This window comes from Hylobates moloch, unplaced genomic scaffold (genome assembly GCF_009828535.3).
Source record: "Hylobates moloch isolate HMO894 unplaced genomic scaffold, HMol_V3 SCAFFOLD_5, whole genome shotgun sequence".
NCBI lineage: Eukaryota > Metazoa > Chordata > Mammalia > Primates > Hylobatidae > Hylobates > Hylobates moloch.
In genome coordinates this window covers 111,112,362-111,132,259 of record NW_026652280.1, presented here as the reverse complement: position 1 = coordinate 111,132,259, position 19,898 = coordinate 111,112,362, and the positions used below count along the sequence as shown (strand labels likewise).

Below are 19,898 nucleotides of genomic sequence, written 5' to 3'. Positions count from 1 at the left end.
CATGGCTGCCCACCCCACAGCCCGTGACAGCAGTTCTCAATAAGGCAGCTAATTGCAAGCAGGTCTCTGGTGGCCATATTGATTTGGGGAGGGGTATATATTCAATGGAATAAAGCCATTAAAGATGTAAAATCGTATCTCGGACAACTCCATGCAACAAAACTCTGCCTTGTGTCCTGTGTGACTTTCGAATGACATTCATATGGGCAAAAATTATGCCTCTGAGCCTAGAACCTACTTTCATTTTACTATAATCACAATACGTTTATTTTGCATGGTTTTAATATATGCCAGGTCAGTCAAGAGAGGATTTTCCTTTGTTTTGTTCAGAATTGTAGCAAGACTTACTCAGGACTTCAGAAACCCTGTCGGGATGGCAGTCCTGCTCATGGTGCCAAGTCTGATACAGTGACTGTCAGTGTGCATTCAGAGACAGCGTTGACTGTGACTGTGCCTCCTAGCATAGCTGTCCTGAGCATTTACACATTGAAACACATTATTTTACTATGAACTACTTTTTTAAAAAAAACTTTATCCCACAACTAGGACAGTATAGCAAATTTTAAAGATATGATTACGAATGTTATATTGTATACGAATTTCACTTCTGGGTAAAGGGAGTATTATAAACTATTACAAAAATAGAGTATATGATCTGGGTATGAGCTAAAGTCCTAATTTCTGAGTTTACGATATTCTTATTTATTTAGCAAACTTTCATTCTGGTCCTATGTGCTCAGCACTATTCTAAGCACTTTATAAATATTAACTATTTGTTCCTCACCAATCCTATGAAATAAATATTATTCCCAATTTTATAAAGACACTTGCCCAAGGTCACACAGCTGGCTTAGTGGTAGAGCTGGAATTCAAACCCAGACCATCTGGTCTGTCCTTGCTTTTAGCTATTACATATGCCCACCCTCACCCCATGCTCCCATGTACAAAAGGGACTTCTTGATCCCTGCCAGCTTGCCTGGGGGTGAACCCCTCCCAGACCCCATGCTTTAGTCATCTCAAGATAAGCATGCTGCTCCCACCCTCCGTGACTGTCTTTATTCACACTCTTCTCTGAGCCTGAAATGCTCCACTCCTCCTTCCCAACCTCCCACCCTCACCCCTACCCCATTCCCTCCTCACGCCTCCTGCCCATGCCCTGTGCTGGCTCTGCCTCCACACCTGTAACGCTTTTCTGCTCTCCTCTGTCCCTAGGCCTGCTGCCTCCCACAGAGCCCACAAGGCAGGAACGTGACACACCCATCTCTGCAGCCTCACCAGCATGGCAACCTGGCATTTAGTAGGTGCTCAATGCATGCAGAGAGACAGGGAGGGAGGGGCAAGGGGAAAGCGGCAAGAGTCTGCAGGTGGAAATAGCTAATGAAGGTAACCCAGATGTGCCCTACCCTGCCTTACCTGTCTGCAGGCAGGGCAGTGACCCTGGCTCACTGATGCCAATAACAAGTGCCCCAGTGTTACCATGACAACAGGCCTGAGGCATCTGGGAGGGGCTGGGCTCTCCTCTTAGGGCTCTTGCACTCACTCCCATTCTATGCTGGCACAGACAACAGGCAGAAGCCACCTGGGATGGAAGAAGGAGAACCCCAGACTCCCCTGAAAGAAGGCAGAGGCCAATCCTCTGAGGGATGGGGCAGCCATCCCTCAGAATGTGACAAGGAGAGCCAGTGTTCATATGCTCTGGACTCATGGAAGTCAAAGAAAAGCCCTCTGCTATCCCAATCTGCCAGGTCAGCAATAAGAAATAGAAGAAAACCGATATGGCAACATCCAGAGGGCATTAAATATTCATCCTGACTGCCCATCAGTAAAATCCCAGCAGAATACACCCTCTGACAAGTCGGCTTTCCACCACTGGAGGCTGTCCTCCTGGAAGCTTGTTTATGGCTTTGTCAATTTTAATGTACAATATTTAATAGCCAAACCAAGATATTGTCGTAAACATTTGGAAAATGAGTGCTGACATTTCCCTTACTGCTTCTGTATTTAGGGATGTGTAATTGGAGGGTGTTTTGAGCTGAAGAAAATCAGAAGGAAGCAAGGCAATTATGCTTCACAATTAAAAGAGAAAAGAACTGATTAAGAGCTAACAATCAAATATGTGAACTGGCTGAAAGTCTTGCCTAAGCACCCCTTGAGGGGTCACACTATGTGATCAATGGGGATCAGACTAAGCTAGATCAATGGCAACATGACAGTGATGGCATTCCTTGAAGATTCTGTTGGGGATGTGCATATGCAACAGGAAGTACATACAGGGAATGGTCAAATAACAGATCCACAACAAGTCAACTGCACCAGCCAACCAGAGATTCTGATGAATACTGATATGGCGGCAGGACCAGCAGGTGGCTCCAGCAGAGACAAGTCTGGGGCACAGACCACAAAGAAGCTTGCTGCGATAAATCATATCACAGCAGTGGAAGGCTGATTGTAAATGGACCAGCATGAGTGAGTCAACAGTCCCTGGGTTCCTATTTGATTCTGATGGAATAAGAATATTTAACATAATAGTCTTTAAAACGGGGGTAGCAGGGGACATTTCTATGGAAGGCACCAGAGCAGGGCTAAGAATCTATGTTTTGAGGGGCAAGGTACGCAGGGAGAGCAAAAGAAGAGAGGACAGCACTGGTTCTGAGCTCTGGTATCCCCAGGTCTTAGAGCCACCTTGTGGCAGAAGCTGGAAGAATCAGGAGTTAAAAGAGGCACAAGATAAAACTTCTACACCATCAGCAAACTGTGTCTTGAGGAAACTCTACCAGTGTCTTACGACCCCAACTTCCAAAAAACAAATTTAAGGATTTGCTAAAGGGGATTAGGAAATCAGGGGTGGTTAACCAGAGAGAGGAAACATTAAATACAAGTATACGGTACCAAAGAGGATTCCTGAGAAGAAAAACACTTGTCTAGAACATATAATAATAAAATTAGGAACGTGGACTCTGGAGCCAAACTGCCTGTCTGGACTTGAATCCTGGCTCTGCCACTTACTATGGCACACTGGGCAATTTATGTAACTTCTGTGTCAGTGTCCTCATCTGTGAAGTTGGGTAAAATGGTCCCCGTCACAGCACTGCATGGATTAAGAAACAAGGAACTAAGTTATTATGTGTAAAGCATTCACAGTGGTTTACAAGAAATGCTCAGTGAATATTAGCTGCTACTGTTGTTACTACCAGTAACACTAGTGCCATAACTCCTCCACATCATCAATCTACAAGGAGAAAATTCTTCTGCAAAGGACACCATTAACTGAATGCAGAAAGAAAAATCTCTGATTACATAGCCTTTAAAAAGGTCAAAGTCTCCCTACCGCAATTACTTTTTAACAAGGCACACCTGGATTCAAATACCAACTTCCCCCACTCACTAGGTCTTTAATTTGAGGAAGTGAGAACCTCTCAGAACTTCTGTTACTTCATTTATAAAATGAGAAAGCAATATGTTCCTCCCAGGGTTGCAGTGAAGATTAAGTGAGATAATATACACCAAGTGTCCAACAGTCTCCAGCACACAGTCAGCTCTCATGTATTTTTCCACTTCTATTTCCCCAAAATGAATGCACCAGCACCAAAGTATACAGGAAAGAGTAAAAACTCATATGAAGCTCTCTGGAAAATATTAAGTGCTAAATGCATAAATATTTAATAGAGGAGAGACAGTAACACTTAAGGGAACGCACTCTCCTGGTGCCTCAGCCGCCCTCTGGGAGTCCTGCACGGCCTCAAGCACCCACCTTTGCTCTTCCTAGCCTCCAAAGGGCCATAAAAGTATATTACTGTGCACCTTTAAGTAGAAGCCTCACAACAGCCCAAGTACAGTGATACTCATAAGTCTCCTCTGCCAACCACTGTTCATTCTCACTTTACAGTGAAAACACAACAGAAACCAACTCAAGACACCCAAGACACAAAGACGACCTCAGAGCAGATCTGGGGTCTCAACCCTCCAGCTACTTTACCCAGGAGACAATTATGCTATAAACGAAAACATTTCCTCTACGGAAGTCAGAGAGACCTGGGCTCCAACCTCAGTTCAAATCTCAGTTTTTGCCACTTAACCAGCTGGCTTGCCTCCATCAAGATTCCCGACCACTTTGACCCTTGGTCTCCTCATTAGCAAAATAGGGATACAAACACCTACATTATTAGGTTGTTAGATAAATTTAAAAAGAAAACATGAGTAAAGTACTAAGCACAAACCTGGCATCCAAGAGGTATTTCATACATATTTTTCCCTATCTGCCTTTAGTAACACCATAAATTAATCCAAATAATTAGAACCTTCAATGAACTAATTCTGTATTCTTCCCTTAGGCACTCCAGTCTCAGATTCCAAGTAGTACCAGAAACAGGCAAATACTAGGGATGTATTCAAAAAGGCAATGTCAGACAAGGTCTTGGGGTCAGCATCTCCTCTACCTTCTACAGCTGCAGAACCATGTGACGGGCAATGCTGCTCAGAAAACTGACCTTGAGAGCCAGAGGGGACAAAAAAAAAGGTGCAATTACAATCCTAATGTCCCACTCAATAATGCAGGCAAGTGGGTACCTCGACATTTTCCACAACAAGGGTTCACATAAAATGGGGTCTCTGCTTAACCTTCCATTAACCTGAAAATCCACTTAAGCAAAACAGCCTCTTCCCTGAGCATCTTGTCAGTCCAAGTTTAGGCTCTCATTGGCCAAGGGAACAGTCTCATCATTTATACAACTCACTTGTTCCAAATCTGGTACAGAACAGAACTCTGTTATGGGGTTAGAAGAGGTGAAGGAGAAACCCACAAGTTACCATTATTTAACCTCACGTTGCTGAAAACAACACTGTGGCCACCTAAAGTAGTCAGGCAGACCAGGTCAGGCACTAACCATGGCTGTTAGTGGGCAGAAAAATCCTTTTGGCAAGGTGTTCCAGTCATCTTTGCAAAGTCAAACCCTTGCCCTTGCCTGCACAGGTGTCTGTTCTAGCCGAGGCACGGGCTGGGCGAGGGAAGGAACACAGGAGCCTACCGCCTGGGCTCCACCCTCTACCAGCTTCTAACCTGGCAGGAGACAAGGACAGATGGAGGAAAACCGCCTTAAGAACTGCATGTACTTAACTCCCCCCACATGTCAGCGGAAGAGCCTGATGAAGGTCAAAGTGTTTGCAGAAAGCCCCACTGACTAATGCTCCCCAAATTAATGCATCCTTATGATCCGCTTTGAGACAGACTCAGCCTCCATAGAGAAAGGAGCTCAAATTCAGGGCCCATACAACTGGACAGGGCCTGGGTGCAGGCAACATTGTGGGAGAAAGACAAGAGGGGTTCAAATCCTGGCTCCACCATTCACTAGGTACATGACCTTAAGCTAGTCACTTAAATCTTTCCTGGGGTTGTTGTGCAATTCTAATAAAGTAACTGACCTTCAGCGCCTCATGCAAAGGAGATGCTCAATAGGTACCTATTACCCTCCCTCTTTACTTACAATTTCCTTGTCTATGAACAGGAGACAATGATACCACTTCCACATAATTGTATGAGGATTACAGGAGACGAGGTTAAGTAAAGAAAAGGGCTTTCTTTAAAACAATTGGCCTGTGCATTTCACAAATGTCCATGTCTACAGACAGACACACAGACACACACACACACACACACACACACACACACACACACACACACACACACAGGTTAGGGAATTGTTCTAGATTAAAGGAATCTAAAGAGACAGGATAACAAATGTGATATGTGATCCCTGATTGGATCCTAATCTGAAAAGGAAAAATAACTCTAAAGGGCATGACTGGGACAACTGGGGAAACGTAGGTGATAGGACTACACTAACATAAAACCTCAAGGGTGTGATAATGGTGCAGTGGGTGCATAGGTTCTTAGGAGTTACATGCTGAAGTACTTAGGGGGAAGTGTCCCAATGTCCACAGCTTTCCCTCCAATGGCTCAAAAACAACAACAAACATACACACAGAGGAAGAAAACAAATGCCATCAGACAACAAGTGGCTATCAAGGAAAGGGAATACAAGTGTTCACTGCATGATTCTTAAAACTTCCTATTGATTTGCAATGTCTCTAAATGAAGAGCTGGGAAAGGGGGAAGTGATGCTGAGGGCTCCATGCACACCTTTCTTTTTCCCTCACGTCTGCTCAGACAGCATGGGCACACAGCCCACAGGTCCGCAGCACTCACCTGGCTGCAGCACCCTGATCTCCAGCAGGTTGGAGGTCCTCTCCGCCAGTCGTGTCCAGGTGTTGTTGTAGTTCTTCCGCCACAGCTCCGCCACACACTGGTACTTGCCTGCTTCCGTGTCACTGGCTCGGCTGATGCTTAGGCGGACGTTGTTGCTGGACTCAGCCTTCTCAATGGCAGTTCGGGTTCGGAAGCTGGAGGACCTGTCCCCCCACTGGACCCCTCCGTCCCGGGTAAAGGTCACCAAGTCATGGAACTCCACCGTGCCCACCGGCTGGAACCGCCATGTCACTGACACGGGGACCCAGGCAGGGTAGTGGGGTTTGATGATACACTGCAAGTCAAAGGAGTCGCTGTAGGTCACCCCCGGTGTCCGGGAGATGGCTGTGACTGCGAAGCCCATTTCTGGAGAGAGAGCAGAGAGATTCAACTAGAGGAGGCATATGGCTTTCTCAGGGCAGTATGACATCAGCAATGGGGCAGCTGGCAAAGCAAGCAGTGTGGAGCAGAGGCTCTCGGGGCCCCCTTTGAGCTCTCAGGCTAGTGTTGCTTTTAGTATCCTGCTGAGGCCCAGTCCAAGAGTTTCCAAGACTCCACAGAAAGGCCCACCACAATTCCCCCTGAGCAGCACTAGCCTAACCCTTCCCAGTGAGATCCTCATGCTTTTGCTCCTCCCCTGGAATTAGACACCACAGTCCTCTCAGGGACTGATTGCATGTAGGCAGGGTCACTCCTAGAAATCTTGAGATTCCATGAGAAAACAGGAAAAGAAAACCCCAAAGCCAATTTCCTCCATTGCACAGGAGGAAAACACAACCACACAGCCCCAACACCTCTTTTCCTGGTCCCCCAGCGCACTGGTGCCGAGAAGGAAAGCAGATGGAGTCGGCCTCCAGTCCCTTTCTCACGTCCCTCATGAAATCCAAGAACAGAGCAGGTGGGGACCTCCAGTGGGGTGGGACAATTGTCCTAAATGCAGGGTTCTGCAGTCTCAGCAGCTGTGGGTCTCTCAATATTCCTTACTGAATGGGCAGCACTGCTAAGCCCTAATACTGACTCCTCAATATGAGTACCTCAGAGTTCCTTCAGCCTGGAAATACTGTTTAATATTTATACATTGATCACAATCATAAAGCTAACAGTAGCCAGTATTTATTGAGCACTATCTAGGTGCAAGCATGGTGCCAACTGCTTTGCTCTCATCATGCTCCACTGAATCCCCAAAACAACCTTGTAGAACAGGCAGGCTTGTCATCTCTTCCTGCAGATGTAGAAACTGATGCAGAGAGAGGTTAGATAAATTGCCCAATATCAAGCATTTAGTAAGTCAATGACAGAGTTAGTCTCCAACCACATGTAACTGATTCCAGGGGCCTTTTTAGGTTGCTTTACCCATGGAAAGCATAACACAGTGGTTAAAGGCCTAGACTCTGGAGCCAGCAGCCAAGACTTTGATACTTCCTAGCTGAGTGACATTAAACAAGTTACTTAACTTCTCTCTGCCTCTGTTTTCCAATCTGTAAAATGAGTTCCTGTGAAGATTAATAAATCAGTGTTTATAAATATTACAAATAGTACCTGGCACATGAGATATACTATATTTTGTTAAATATTTTGTTAAAAAATAAAATAGAAATAAAGTACTTTAAACTCTGTATGTGAAAGACTGGCCACAGGATGAATCTTTTGGCTTTCTATGGTGAGGTTAAGTTGGCAAATAGGTAGGTACAATTTGCTGAAAACTCTGGACCTTTGATATGGATTTCATAAGCTATCTCTATATACCCTTTAAAAAAGTTTATGACACAGAGGCCCATCCTTAAACATGAAGCGCCTGTGACAGTCGCTGTGCACCTGTGTGTAGTAGCTGTTGCATGAGGGTGGTGTAGGACAGAACCTCAGGGACAGGATCCACACCAGGTGCTCCTGGCCTCACACCTGAAGGGGGGAGAGCTTCCCCAAGCAAATGACTTTGTCTAGTCCTGACATGGGCACATGCCATGGTCACAGAGCACCCAAGCTGCTCTAACTGAACAGCCATAATGGCCCATTGTACATTTGGGACCCACATCTAATTATACTGATATGAAAATTTATGTGTTTCATTGTTAACTTTAGACTGAAAAGACAACCTTAATTAGTCTAGAGTGCCCTCCCATTCTTCCTTGTTCAGTCCTTTGGGCCACCTGATTATGGCTCTAGCCAGACGTATCTCAGTGGTGGAGATCAGGTGAACAGTGCTGGCCTCCAGATCCCACGGCAGAGTCCCTCAGTGCCCCTGGCTGTGAGAACCACCAGACATATGGTGAGTAAGAAAAAACTCAGGGGATAACCTGATACCATAAATTACTTCTAGAGAAACAATCCTCACTAACTCTAATCACTCATTGGACATTCCTAACCTTCCAGGATGGTAAAAAAAAAAAAAAAAAAAAACCACCAGTACTGGACATCCAAAAGTTGTCCCCCAAGGTCCATCTCACTGGGTCCACACAGGTGCTGAGTATGGACACAGGAACTGAGCTGATCAGGAAACGCAATCACTGGAGGAAGTTTCTAAGACAGAAATCTGAGCTGTATAATTACTGCAAAAAGCAGGTCAATCTTTAGGATTAAGCTTTAGAAAATAAATGTAATTCTAATCTCAGAGGGGTAAGAAAATGGAGGACTCTGTTAAAGACAAAAACCACTCGGGGCTGCCATCTTTACTGGAAGTATCCAAAAGCACCACCATCCCGACCTGCAAGGAAGGTGGTGACACAGTCCCAGGGAGTGGGACATAAAGTTGCTGAGGACAACCGATGTCTCCTGATAAACAGGAAGACCTGACATAACAAATTTCTTTCCCAGCAAAGTCACAGACTGGTCGTTTAAAATCTAATATACTGATTATATCCAGGCAGATAAATGTTGATAGAAGCCTCTTTACCCTATGAGAAGCAAATCTAATCTTCCTTGGTTTTAGCAATTCTCAAGGTTATCTTTTCATTCCATGCTAATGAGGGAATAGCTTTCTTAGGTATGGGCCCCATCAGGTAGTAGAAACTTATAGCCTTAGGCAAAGTATTTAATGTGTCTCAGTCTCAGTTTCCTCCATAAAATGAAAGTGTCTGTCACTTGGCTAGGTGGGGAACTAAGCTTAAGTGTTAAGGATCAGCCAGGAACATAGTAAATGCTAAATAAATGACAACAGGTGATTTTATACCCTTCTCCACTCACTTTCAGGAAGGCTGGCCCCTGGGCAGCAGGGCAGGAAAGACATGCCACACAGTGCTCAGCCACTCTGCTCTCTTTAAGGCCAGGCTGGCAATGGCCACGCTCCTGGGGCCACCACTATGGCTGGGTGGCTTCACTAACCTGGATAGAGTTCTGATAACATCACTCCCTCCCAGCCAGACTAGGAGTAGTCCCAGCTCCCAGCTATTGCTATCCCTCAGGAGCCCCATCATCTACTGTGGGGCCCTTAGTCCCTGCTAGCACCATCTTAATTAATTAAACCCTTATAAGAAACAAAATAGATATAAAGGAAAGTACTTCAAACTCTATAGGTGAAAGACTGGCCATAGTTTCCTGCTAGAACTCCGACTGACAAAAGTCAGGATAAGGTGTCTGACACTGAAGCTGTCTCCAAGCCAGACCCACTGCCAGTCCCACCGCTCACTCACCAAGAGCTGTGATGGAGATGGGAGTGCTGGCCCGGCGCTCCCCAACAATCTGCCACTCGCCATCCACCGCCCGCACCCATTCAGTCACATGGCATTCATACTGGCCCTCGTCCTCCTTCCTGCTGTTGAAGATGCCCAGGCTGAACGAGTTGAGCTGCACCTGCTCCATCTGGACGCCCCCAAAGCTGCTGCGCTCCCAGTAGGACGAGCCTGGCTGCACGGTGCCATCCCGGTCTAGCCACATGATATTGCTGCGGCGGTTCTGCCTGTCCACAAGCTGCCAGATGACAGAGAAGCGACCCTGCGGCCTGCCTGCCGTGCGGACGCTGCAGGAGAAGCGCAGGTCCTCACCCTCAAGGATGACGCTGGCATTGCTGGCCACCTCCACGGAGATGCTGCTTTCTAGGAAGAGGGAGAGAGAAACACACTGGAGGCTTTATGGTCTCCACAGTGCCCTCCCCACAGAGGAAACAGGAGGAGGGTTGCAAATGGAATCATATTCAGGTACGGTGAGCCTCAGAGGGTCAAAAACACTCTGACCCTAGCTGCTGCAAGCCCTGGCTGGTTCTGGGCATTGCTCCCTGTGATTTTAGATCTGATAATCTAGGATGTTCTTTGCTGTGTGCAAAGAACTGTGATAACGAGGTTCTAAGACCTGAGCCTGAATAAGAACCTAAGAAATACAACATAGTGGCATGATGTTTAGGGCATAAAACAATTTATTGGGTAATCTATTCAGCTGAAGTTCAGGGTTTTTCAAGTTGAATTTTCAGCAAGAAGAGTAACTCCAAAATCCTACTTCACTTCATTCTTCCTACCATTCGGTACTACAGCAGTCAAATAAAAGCTGAACATCCATAATGTGCCATTTCAGTCCTTCAGGACAATTTAGGAAATACGAAAAAAAAAAAAAACCGACAGTAAGTATTTGGATGATAACGTGTGCTTAAGTGTGGGTAATAAGGGAGCACAGATGGTCTAGTTTTGCAGAGCGCGTGAGGAGCAGGCTTTCATTCTTTCATTAACACACAGGAATAAAACAAAGCCAGCGGCTCGTCATCCACCACTCTCCCGCCTGTCCAGTCAGCCCTGGGGCTCCTTTGCTCTCTTTCTAGAAACATTCGGCCAATCAAAAGTTTGGGTTAGGATTACACTCCCTTCCCTGTCTCATCTAGCCTCTGCTGCTCACTTAACTATCTGAATTCACTCAAATTATTTAAACTCGACATGCCTCAGCCTCTTTTCTGTAAGACAGGTAGAGAGCTACTTTTAATTGTAGAATTCTTTAAATATTAAAAAGTAAATAAGATGATGCGTATAGATTCACCTAACACGTCGTAGGTTTTCAAAAACTGGTCATCATGATCATGATTAATTTTACTATTCCACATAACTCTTTGTTTTTATAAACACCACAGATAGCCTAATATGTTTTAATTATGCATGTAGTATTTTGTATAATTATCTATATTGAGTTCAGAAGGCCTATAAGTATTAAAGAACACAAAGTAACTAATTTGGCTCCAATTTTTGGGTACCACCACCATTAAATACATGCAATAATTTTAAACCAATTAATTAAATCAAATCTCAGATTTTAAGAGGCACACCCAATTACCAAAACACACACATACACATAACAATGCATTTAAATCAAATCTTTTCTCTCCTTTATTTCACCAACAAGCAGAAACAAAGACGAGTACTGAGCCTCAGCATGTAGCTCTTATTATAGTGAGGATGCCTGCTACCCATTCTGGATTTGCTTGTTTTATGTGAAAAATAAAAGGTCTGGATGGGGCAGGGAATAGCAATTTTCCCAGGAGGGCAATCTCCCCCAGGAGTCATACCAGGATGATTCATAGAGATGATCAGGCTCCTGAACAGTCACCATCTATAGCACTAATGGTTAAGAGGATGGATTTGGAAACTTCCTAATTCTGTAATCCTGTGGTTCTTCCTTAACCTACCAAAGCTCCAATTTCTCATGTGCAAAATGGAGATACTAATAGTGCCTACTTCTTAGGGCATGACATGGAGAGGATTAGATGAGGTAATTATTTTTCATCATCATTAATAACAACAATATTCCTCTTTAGATTAAAGACTCATCCCCACTGTTATCAATTCAAAATAAGGGATTAAAAGGGCAACTGCAGCATCAAGGAAGAAAATCCTTTCACTTGTCTTAAGCAGAAGAATGACTTGCAGGACCTCACTCTCATCCCCTACTGTCATCCCAGTGGACGCTTATGCAAGTCCTGGCTCATTTATTGAAAGGGCTACTGTTTAGTGGTGCTCTGTTGCTTGAGCAAGCCTGGAAACCCACATAGTTAGAATGTGGGGCTACAAGAAGAAATGCTATTTTATTATAGCAGCTGAGGCAAAGGCAACCACAGACCTGGTGCCTCACTGCCCACTAACACTATTTACAAGAATTTCCAGGCCTGAGAAAAGGCAGCCGACAATTTTTAACTCTCTGGATTAAATAAAAACTAGGACAGAACTAATGAAAATCTGAGTACACATTCACAAATGAAATTTCAAATCAGGAAGTTGATGGTGTGGCACAGGCTAAGCGCAGGGCGGTGGGTGTGGAGTTAGAAGCAAATATTTCCTAATGCAATGCAAGCTCAACCACTAACTGCATAATCAGCTCTGTCACTTCCTGTGTGGTGCTCTGATTTCTTCATTCATTAGATGGATATCATATTGGCCTCTACGAGGATTTGAGAGGTGGGAGCGGAGAAGGAGATGATATATGCAGAAGCACTTTGGTCTCTTAGGAGGAAAAGCGCCATTAAAATCCAAGGCATTATCACCATTACCGATGTGATTGTTGTTGTTCTTCGGCAGACTTACCCAAGTGGCCTTGGGACAGGATCTGGTGGTGCTGGGGGACTTTAACTACCCAGTTGTCTGCTGGAAAAGCAATATAGCAGGCCACAGATCATCAAACAAGTTCTCAGAAGGGGTTGGGGGAAATCTTAGTACAAAAAATATAGGAAGTAAACAGCGTGGCTGCCCTTCGCTTGATCCTTAGAAAACAACGAGGAATTAGTTGCAGATTTTAAAGTAGAGAGTCCGTGGTTAAGGCAAGCACAGACTGACAGGAAAATAGTAAAGACAGTGGGCATTCAAGTCAATAATTTCAGTTGTACAGTATTCAGCGAGCACCTACTCTATGCAAAGCACCATGCTAGGCATTGCAGGGGGGGAAAGGCTAAGAAACAAAAGAATTTCAAGATAATTAGGTATGTGTGTGCATGGTTTTTAACAAAATAATAATAAGCATAAAAGAAAATAATCCAGTTGATGAGAAAAGAAGAAAAGAGTGACAAGAGGACCCCTATGGCTACTTTTTACTTCACATTTGAAGAGAAATATTTTAAATATTAAAACATATAAATAAAAAGTAAAGGAAATTATTACAAGGCTCAGAGAAAGAATAGTTTGAGCAGCTGAGAAAAAGTTAAAGGTTAGTCTTAAAACTTTACCACTTGTTTAAAATCAGAGCATTATAGGTTTTTATTCTCTTTACTAAAAACAGAACTATGGGAGAATGAGATTAATAAGAATATCTTGATACTATGAATGTTTAAACACAACACAAGCAAACACCGGTAGTTTCTGGAATCCCTAGCAATGGCCACTACCCACCCACATAAGGCCAGTCTACATGGAGGCTGGGAGCCCACGGAGGCAGCCTCAGAAATCAGCTAAGCTTAAAAGGCTATGCTCCAGGAAGATGTGAGAGGTCCCATCCACTGACTTTTAGAAACACAATTTCAATAGGGAAAAGCCATTTAGGGAAATGCCAGCCTTTATACCTGAAAAACCCAGATGGCAAATCCTTAATAATGCACTTTATGATTTAAAATCTTCCCATAAAACACCAACTCTCCTTAAGTGAGATTTCAAGGCAGGCATCTACCCACTTCTTCTGGGACTTGATTCCCACACAAGATCAAACAGCTTTCTGGGATTCCTGGTTTCCCTCCAAGCTAAGCTGGCACTGCTTGTGTATGCACGGGGCTGCTAGCAATCAGATAGGCCTATGCCCAGCCCTAGACTGCCCTGATCCTGGACACCCCGATCCTGATCCTCTGCTATGGGGAGACTGCTAAACGTAGGCAGGTGGGCTACAACAGGGAAGAGGGGCTCAACGGTTTTTCCCCCAGCTCTGCATTAACCTCGAGGGTTTCATCTGCCTCCCCTCACCCTCACCACACTATTCTCTCTCCCCCTACCTCTCCTAAATGATGCTGAGCCAAAGGAGAAGAAAGCAGCACATCTCTCTACTTACTGAGGGGGAGGACTATGATGGGGATGTTCTTGGGACGCTTGCTCTCCTTATCAATGAATTCCCCAGTCACGGTTTTCTCTCGCTCAGTCACCCGGCAGTTGTATTTCCCGCTATCTTCCTGGCGGAGGTGGTAGATCTTCAGCACAAAGACACTGTCGCTCTCTTTGGCCACCTTAAGCTGTCCCCTGGCTTCCCGGTGAGCAAATTCGCTGTTGAGGACAGGCACAGCGTTAGGGCCCATGGTGGCGATGAGCGAGCTGTTGAAGGCCCAGGAGACAGCAAAGTAACGGTCGGGAACATTCTGAGCCTCCAGGATGCATCTGAACTCCACCGGCTCGCCCACCGTGTGCAGCCGCTTCTCTGTTTCCAGCCGAACAGTGAATTCTTTGTCTGAGAGAACAAGTAAGAAAAGAGACACATCCTGGGTGAATGAGGGCCCCAGCCAACTAAACCACTTCGGCACATTCCCACTATCATTCCTCTTCTTTACAATACTAACTGCGGGGAGGACCACAGCACTTAGCTTGAGAGAAAAACCCAACTCAGACCCAGGTTATCTGAGGCCCAGAGAAACCCCTGAATATCCCAGAAAGAATTCAAAGCTACTTCAGCCCAGACGGTCTAAGCAAACTGTTAGCCCAGTTAAGACCAATGGGGCACGGTCTGAAGCTTTACATGTCTTAGATGAGACCCCCAGGTCAGTGAGAAGCTACTAATATCACTCAAATCGTGGATTACAAATATCTAGCCTTGATATATGCACCCAGAACTCTACTTAAGCAACAGCATTATAAACATTCTCAGCAGATATTCTAAGACTTACCCCACTGAGGTCCGTGGGAAAAAATTACAGAGTAGCCTAGGTGCTGGCCCAATCCTAACAAATGCTCAAAGATGACTATATTAAAATTCCCTCTCTACCCCCCGCCATGTGAATACTAGAAATAAGATGTAGGTATGACAAACCCTAACAGAATTACAGAAAAAAAATAAAAACTAATGGTCTGTTCACTAGTTTACCACCTGTCAGATCAAATCTTCAGGCAGATTTCAATGGAAGTAGGTACTTTCCCACTGAAGTACCTACTAAGTACTTCCTTTAGTAGGAAAGTTCCTACTTTAGTGGGAAAGTACCTACTAAGTACTCATGCCTGGTTAAACCTTAGTAGGTACTTTCCCACTGAGTAAGAACTTAGTAGGTACTTTAGTAGGAAAGTACCTACTTCTGCTGAAAGCCAGACAGCCTCTGAAATGATTACTAAACCCAAGCAGCCTCCAAAGAGCTAGGTGTTTTTTAAATTTTTATTTATTCACTTATTTATTGTGACAGGGTCTCGCTCTGTTGCCCAGGCTGGAGTGTAGTGGCATGATCATGGCTCACTGCAGCCTCGGCTTCCCAGGCTCCAGCCATCCTCCCACCTCAGCCTCCGGAGTAGCCACCATATCCGGCTAGTTTTTGTTGAGTTGGGTGTTTAACCAGGCATGAGGGGGTGACCAAAGAGGGGCTCATCACCACTAACAGCATCACCACAACCTGTGTATCGGTGTACAGTGGCTATTAATCTCATTAGACAGCTGTCGTATCTCATAGGCACCAACGGCAGAAGTCAGGGGGAAGAAAATGGAGTTAAGGGTTAGAGACTGGAGCTGTGACCACTGCCCAGTTCTAGCTCTGTTCCTCTAAAAAGAACACTGAGGGGGAAAAAATCCCATGGCAGAAAGACGTTTGAATTCCATGTAGATTCATTAGCTCCGACCTTGCCTGCCTTCCCTAGACTGGCATGTCTAGCCTTTCCCACTATCTTCAAGATCTTGCCCATTCATCCCGTCCTAGGCACTCTTCAAGCAGACAAGGATTCTGTTTCCCCGAGAAAACATAAGAATCACGCATGAGCAGTATCCACATTCCTCTTTTCCAGCCCCAGCTCAGCTTTACCCCTCCCACTCCTCAGGCTCTCCAGCCCCTCCCCCTGATATAGGCCAGTGTCCTGCTGCAAACACCCCTTCTTTCCAGTGACCTAACTACTTCCTCTAGCAGCCAAACTTCCTGACAGGGAAAACCACCTCATCAACTCCAGGGCCTCCCCTCCAATGAAGTAGCTGCTGTCACAGCTTCCAGCTCCCAAGAGACCAGTCTTAAGAGGCATGGATTGAAGGAAGCACATTTTACTCTGCCACCATCTGCCTGGATGAACGCACCCATATGGGACAGTCCCCGTGTTATCTGCTGGATATTATCTCTCAGGTCAACCCAATTAGTCATTTATAACTTGACATCAATGACAGAAAAGCACTCCTTCTACATAAACACCACTGGAGCTGTGCAAGGGGTACCCTAGACCTCAGACCTTTCCATTGCTCCAGGTTAGCCTGGCTGTAACTCTGGCTTTCTTTCGGCGGCCAAAGACACTTCTCATCTCAGGGGAATCCCCCCATGCCTTGGTGACACCTTCATGTTCCCAGGTTGAAGACACAAGATTGACCCACAACACCCCCATTTCTGCCCTTGGTTATGCCCAGTCAATTACATCTCTAGAAACTGACCTGTGCTTTTTCCAATGCCCCTTCCACTTCATCTCACTGAAATTAGGCTTCACTGACTTAGCAAATGTCACGAATGATCCACCCTACCCCTACCCCCATCCTAACCAAAGGCTTTCCTCAAGCCTGCTCTATGATCCCTTCCCTCCTGCTCTTCTTCTTGCTGGCCTGCCCACGCTGTTCCACTCTCTCTCACCTGCTTCTCTGGTCACCTCTTACTGCTGCTGTTCTCCCAGGCCCTTTCCCATTTTTACCCCATGGGCTCTTCCAGGGCCCTGATCACTCTCAGGCTCGGTCTCTGAGCCCCAGACCCCTGTGTCTGAGGACCCACTGGGTGTTTCGCATACTGAGCATCTCTATCAGAGTCTACCTGATGGATGGGCTCTTTCATTAGAATTTACAAAAACAAAAGGCAGCCAATGCTGCCACAAATGCAAAGGTCCCGCATGTCCTTATTATTGTTCCTTCCCTCCCACAGTTCAAGGAACCCCCAGAGCCCCAGCCCCTGGGCTTCTAGACAGCTGGACCCCTCCTTCCGCTGTGCTCTTTATTCTTTCGCCTCTGGCACCCACTGACCTAGCCTTAGCTCTTATTAGCTCTTTTCTACCTGGTCTCTTGACTTCAGACTCAACGGATTTAATCAACCTCCAGGTGGCCTCCATGGGTTTTTCTTTCTGAAACCGTGATCTGATTGCGTTACTCCCTGCTTAAAAATCTCTACCTCCTCTCCAACCATCTGCAGCAGAGGTTTTCAAACTTTATTAAGAAGAGGACAAAGGAAGAGGACTTTTTATTCATATAAAATCTTTTGCCGCCCAACATAGTTGAAGCAAGGGGGGAGGGACCACCAAGGCCCTCGCATGCCTTCTCCCTGCACTCCTGGGTGCGCACACGTGCACATGAACACCAACACACACCCATGTCTAACCTCCTAGGCACCTCTGAGGGGCTCCCAGGGTTCCAAGGCCAGCTTGAAAACTCTTGGCCCACAGAGTCAAGCCCCAGCTCTATATCACAGCATTTGGGGCTTCGGGCTCCCTTTCCTCTCATCACACACATCTGGAACTCAACATCCAGAACTAGTCATACTTGACTCCTTTCTGCTTGCCAAACATATCAAACACTTTTGCACTTTTATGCTTCTCCTCCTGCTGACTCCTCAAGTTTCCAGACTCAGTTCAAGTCAAGAAACTTATTGGTGTTCCTGGATTTGTCTTATCAACCATCCCATTCAGAGAAAACTATGGTTGCAAGAACACTTCCTACTTCCAGTATTCCCAGAGCACTCTATACAAATGCTATCGATGCATTTAGCACATTCTACTTGTCCACCGGTTCTCAGGTCTGCCTAAGTGCAGGGACCAGTGCTAGTCATCTTTGAAGCCCTTAATGCCTATCACCATCACACCTTCAATGCTGTGGAGACTGGCCACATGTTTACTGAAATAAACTAAGAGAAGGGTAGAGTTGGAGATGCAACTGCTGAACCTAAACAGCACAGGAATGCAGAGTAAAGTCATCAACTTTTTTTCCACTTAGTTTTCCATTTGCTGGCTTAGTCTAGATATATTTTCAGGGTAAATTCAAAAAGTTCTAATTTCAAATTGGTAAGATTAAAATAAAGAAGATTAACTGATGCAACCTAATTTAAAAGCATTAAGACTCAAAATTTGGCCCAAATTTTTGAAGCTGATCTTAAAACTATCCAGGAAGGGAAAGGATAAATATAAAATAAAGCCCCTTGGATAGATTTTTTAATATTGAAAGATCCAGAAGCTGCTAAATGTCCTACAGAGCAGATAAAGTGCTCCCTATCCCTATCAACCCCTATGGTAAAAGATTTCATATCCATTAGATGATTTATTAAAGTGATGTCCAGAGAATTGCTTCTGCCCTAGAAGCTTTGCTTGAAAAAAATGTAGATAGCAGAAGAGTCACCTGGGAAGCGTGCCGGAAATCCAGCTTCCCAGGTCCCATCCCAGGAGCCTCCAACTGAAGACTTCTGGAACGAAGCCCCAAAATGTGTACTGTTAGCTGAGTCTGAAGCATTACTCTAGAATGGCAGAGAAAGTATGCAAAGACCCAGACAACTGAACTGCAGCAAATGGGACAGGGAGCCCAAGAGACAGGTCCTGAAGAAGGACCCCACCTGTACTGCAACTCACCAGCTCATTTCCCACAAGCCACACTCACTCACCAGAACCACCACAGTCCTCACCGGAAGTGAGCATCCGCACAAGGAAAGGCTTTCAGGCCACTCATCGCCAACTTAGTGATGGCACAACAACCACGCTCCAATCAAAGCTGGGGGAACTGAAGGCCCATGTGAGAAACTGCCCTCAGCCCAGCAGAGGCAGCCAGCAACAGCTGTCAGCTCTGGCCTGGAGCCTGGTGGGCTCAGGAGACTGGAGAGTAGAGTCTGGGGCCACAGGAGATACCAAGAGAAGCCAGGGAGGGTTTCAGCTGGCTGTGCCACCATCATTTTGCCTCAGCTCTAAAGACATCACGCAACCTCCTCAGGACCCCTTCCAGGCCTTCACTTAAGAAAATATCTACAGTGGAACTTGGTACTCTCAGACTGGCCTCATCAACATGCCCTATGACTCCTCTTGAGCCCCAACATAAAGTAATCTATCCTCACCTGCAAAATAGGAGTACTACCACCTACTCACCTCACAGAACGTCTGGGGGATGGTGAAGTAATATGTGATAAGGCATTTTGGAAATTACAAAATATCACCAAAGACTATTATTGGATAAAAAATAATAATTTAAGCCAAAATTTCTCTAGTTCATAATGTTAGACCTTGGATGGAAGTCTCATTATCTCAAATGGCTTCTGCAAATGAAACCAGATGGGTACCTGAGGAAGGCAACATCATTAAACGGGGCAGCAACTGTGGCTAATGGGAATGAAAGTCCAGAGTTTTAAGATACAAATGGTTTCTCAGAAATCTCCCAATTTTTAAAATGAGTTTCTAATTCAAAAAAGTGTAAACACCACGTAGGTCAAAGAAAGCATGTCTCTAAGCAGGATTCAGTCTGTGCGGCACCTGCCTGTGACTCAGGTCTTAGGATACCCATGTCCCGCACATCCCTCAGCTCCCTCCGGCCGCACACAAGACCGGCTTTAACTTCACATGAAAACGTGCTGTCCTGGTAGAAGTGCCCAAAGAAGGAGTCT

The 19,898-nt window shown here is 45.4% G+C and overlaps 1 protein-coding gene across 3 annotated transcripts in view; it reads right to left on the bottom strand.

Annotated features, from left to right (window-relative positions):
* The window catches only part of IGSF3 (immunoglobulin superfamily member 3), a 92,894-nt gene that overhangs the window by 19,340 nt on the left and 53,656 nt on the right, over positions 1 to 19,898 (bottom strand). The window contains exons 5-8 of one of the 3 annotated variants that reach the window (XM_058439423.1): positions 14,174 to 14,563; positions 12,730 to 12,789; positions 9,868 to 10,269; positions 6,203 to 6,607 (exon numbers count right to left, since the gene is read on the bottom strand). In XM_058439423.1, the coding sequence (XP_058295406.1) occupies positions 6,203 to 6,607; positions 9,868 to 10,269; positions 12,730 to 12,789; positions 14,174 to 14,563 (1,257 nt within the window). The remainder of the gene's footprint in view (positions 1 to 6,202; positions 6,608 to 9,867; positions 10,270 to 12,729; positions 12,790 to 14,173; positions 14,564 to 19,898) is intronic. The other 2 variants (XM_058439424.1, XM_032154884.2) reach the window with 2 other exon arrangements.